Consider the following 3,887-nt stretch of genomic DNA (forward strand, 5'->3'; position numbering starts at 1 on the left):
GGAACCCCTATTTTTTATACTGGAATCAAAAACAGCGATAAATTTTACGGGTGGGAACGACTCGAGTTAGCGTGACCCCTAATCCTCCTTGAAACCATGTGTTTTCAAAATCATCACATCTTAACGCCTGGATAGCTGAAACAATCTGATTTCACAAAAGTTACAGCGTTCAAATTTCCTGTGATAAAAATGAGACCTATTATTGTATCGTCTACCATTTATGATCACACGTTTAATTTTTGAGGATATTGAGTGTGACTTTCTCTCATCCAATGAGGATTTTCTCGTACCAATATCTAAGGTTATGGCGATTGACTTCGCCATTTAATTGACATGTAGCTTCGTCTAAGAAAACAATATTTTTTACAAAATACAAAAACAGGGTTAATTTTTGCTAGAAAACGAATAAAAAGTAATTTGAAGATTTGTCTTTCTCGTATTTTTTTAGAATTTTGAAAAAAGAAGACAACTCTTTTTTCACACTGCACAGTTCATCTGGATGTCATTTTTTTCGCAGTCTTCATCTTTCATTTTAGAAAATAGAAAGTTACTACTTTGAACATAAAATATCATTAAAATTTTCAAAAACTGGAAAGTCACGTTTTTTTTTCATCAAAAATTACGTTTTCTCCTCTTTCATGGGCTGTAAAGCTAATTGTTTATTAGAAATACAAAATTATTTTACACACGCAGCCTGTAATTTAAATTATAAGAATCCTTATTTTATACTAGTCATCTTGCATAACCTTACAGGCTATGATTCTCATTTTATTATAAAAGAAATAACTACTAGCTTTGATCTTGAGGAAAATGTGACTGTTCTAGCTGAAAATAAGGAAAGATATATAACTTTCACAAAACACGTGGACGGTAGTACCATTAATTTTCGATTTATTGATTCGGTTCGTTTTATGCCATCATCTCTCGAAAAACTGGCTTCATACTGGACCAAACTGAATATCGTAGAGCATGAATTCAACAAAGATAAATATACAAAAACACAAATAGAATTATTGAAGAGAAAAGGCGTTTTTCCACATGAGTATGTTAATAGTTTTAAAAGATTAAAACAGACTGAACTACCACCTATTGAAGATTTTCATAGTCAATTTATAGATAATAACATCTTTGAAGTTGACTATGAGCATTACAAAAAGTGTGGAATGCTTTTGACATCATCGATTTAGGACAGTATTCTGATCTATACTTAAAAATTAACGTATTACTCTTGGCCGATATTTTTAAGAATTTTCGTAGAACTTGTATAGATGCATATCAACTCGACCCCGCACACTATAATACTGGATTAACCCTTTCAGGGGTATATTTTTCTGCTGCACTTATCCTAGACATGAAAGTGTATATAAGGGTTTTCGGGGTCGCTGATTATGAATCTGAAGTCTGATTTTCAAAAATTCAAAATGGCAGATCCAATATGGCGTACATAATTTTCAAACATTAGCTTATATAAATTAAAATTTGTATACTTTGGTTTTTGGAGTCGTTGATTACGAATCTGAACTTCTATTTTCAAAATTGAAAATGGCAGATGCAATATGGCTGGTGAAACGTTTGAAATTAGAAAATAATTTTTTTTATATGAGAGTCTAAGGAGTCGCTAATTCTGATTTCAGCATTCTAGAAAATTTTCTACTAGTTACATATGTTGGTAATTATTTTTTAGTTTTGTAATGTAGAGTAACTGATCAATGGTGTAGTCCCGAATTTTTAAAATAAAGATTATCAATCTAAAGTAGTCAATAAATATTTGGAAAATTCTACCAACAGAATCTAATTGTAGCTTTGCTCAATATGAATTTGATATTCAGTACCATGCTGCAGTAATTTTTTATTTATGATATTCAGCAACGCAATTTTTCTTCGCATTGTTACATAAAGTCACATTGCATGTTGTGCAGTAGAATTGGGATCGAACTCGATTGTTTTTAGTACTACATAACTCATAATTTTTGTAGAGTCCTTCATAAACACCAGGCAAATGTTTCTGTACTGACGTCCTGATACTTTCAGATGTTTTGATTTTTTTTGAAGCAGGAGTTTTGGGATTATTTGAACATGGTCTTCCTCGCTTCTTTAGACAATTTAGTCCTATCAAATCATCTAAAACTAATAAACGAAACTCTTTCAATTTCAAATTCTTATCAAGATTGAGTAATTTGAAAATCATAAAAGAGTTGATAAGAGTGACATCTATGAAGTGCCATAGTAAGCGGTACCATCATTTTCTACTTTTTCTTGTGATTTCATAGAATGATTTCATCTGATCTGATTTGTCAACAAATCCCATATGAGCATTATAATCCTTCGCTATTTGAGGGCAAGCTATAGTCTTCAATGAACCATCTTTTTGTCTTCTCTCTACCTCAGACAAATCAGATGGATCATGAAAATTTGATAAAAAATGAACTGGTTTTTTGTCTAGCCATTTCAAATATCTGATGCCCTCATTTGACGGACGGTATTGGTTATCACCCATCTTCATGTCTTTATCTTTTCCTTGATTTTTAGGAAGATCGTCCTTTCGAATTGTCCCACAGGCAGAAATTCCATCTTTCAATAATGTTATCATCAAATTAGTACTTGTAAAGTAATTGTCAAAATAGATATGGTAATTTTTATTTTTCAGAGTTTGGGATAAACTCATGATAACTCTTTCTCCTAAATTTTTCTTAGTAACATTATTAATTTTTCCCGTGTAAATTTGAAATTCACATACGTAGCCATTCATATCTGATCTTACCCATATCTTATATCCTTGTTTTATGGGTTTCTGAGGCATGTATTGTTTCATAGTATTTCTGCTTTTGAACTTTACCATGCTCTCATCTATAGATTGCTCTCTTGTTGGATCATAATATTGCATATAAGTTTCAGAAATTCTGTCAATAAATGGCCTTATTTTGTATAATTTGTCGAAATTAACTTCTCCTTTTTTAGGTTCTTTAGTTTGATCATTCAAATGTAAATTACTAAGCAGAAAAGAGAATCTTTTAACCGGCATTGACGAGCTTATATAAGCATCATTCAACTGAGGATTTGAAGGCCAAGAATCACGATAAGATAGTAAATGTTTGACACCGATCATTATGTTCACTCCAATAAATTTCTTTATCTCATCTGCAGTCACGGGAACGTCATTCTTAATTTTATTCTTTAGATAATATAGATTTGTTTGTTGAACCATGTTTTCGATATTTTCTACTGATAAGAGCATCAATAAAATATCCCCAGGTGTTCTGACAGTATCAGGAATATTCTTTGGCCCAACGTTCTTTGTAAAAGGTAAGTTATCGAAAGGTAAAGATTGGTTTGACCAAGTTTCATCTGATGAAATTTTACTCTTTTTGAACCTACGAGAATCATTCTCATAATGTTTTCCAGAGTCTACATTCAGGTCATAACCTTCTTCATCGCTTATGCCATTTCCATCGACAGATTCATCGTCTGATGGGATTTGATCTCCTTCATATACTTCTTCAGAATCACTCATTTTTTATTCAAAATTATTTGTTTTTTTTTTATTTAACTAATCAATAAGAAAATCCAATACAAAGTTAACTAGGAACACACTATTTTGACCTTTAGCCTGCCACTCAAACGTAATCTCTAACACGGCCAAAATTTCTTGATTTATCGAAACTACTTGCCTCTTTTATTCAATTAATAAAATAGGAATATATCACAAAGTGAAAACTATGATCACACTATTTTGACCGTTAGCCTGCCACTCAAACGTGATCTCTAACACGGCCAAAATTTCTTTATTTATTGAAATTACTTGCCTCTTTTATTCAACTAATAAAATAGGAATATATCACAAAGTAAAAACTAAGATCACACTATTATGACCGTTAGCCCGCCACTCA

General features: G+C 31.5%; 1 protein-coding gene across 1 annotated transcript; it reads right to left on the reverse strand.

The window, feature by feature from the left end:
* Window positions 1-2,239: 2,239 nt before the first annotated feature.
* Window positions 2,240-3,511, reverse strand: LOC131663332 (piggyBac transposable element-derived protein 3-like). Its single transcript, XM_058933691.1, has 2 exons — window positions 3,263-3,511; window positions 2,240-3,172 (listed from the first exon to the last, which is right to left on the reverse strand). The coding sequence occupies exons 1-2, from the start codon at window positions 3,509-3,511 to the stop codon at window positions 2,240-2,242; spliced, it is 1,182 nt and encodes a 393-aa protein (XP_058789674.1).
* Window positions 3,512-3,887: the final 376 nt, after the last annotated feature.

The sequence above is a fragment of the Phymastichus coffea genome, unplaced genomic scaffold (genome assembly GCF_024137745.1).
Source record: "Phymastichus coffea isolate CEN01 unplaced genomic scaffold, Cenicafe_Pcof_1.1 PCOF00033, whole genome shotgun sequence".
Classification (NCBI taxonomy): domain Eukaryota; kingdom Metazoa; phylum Arthropoda; class Insecta; order Hymenoptera; family Eulophidae; genus Phymastichus; species Phymastichus coffea.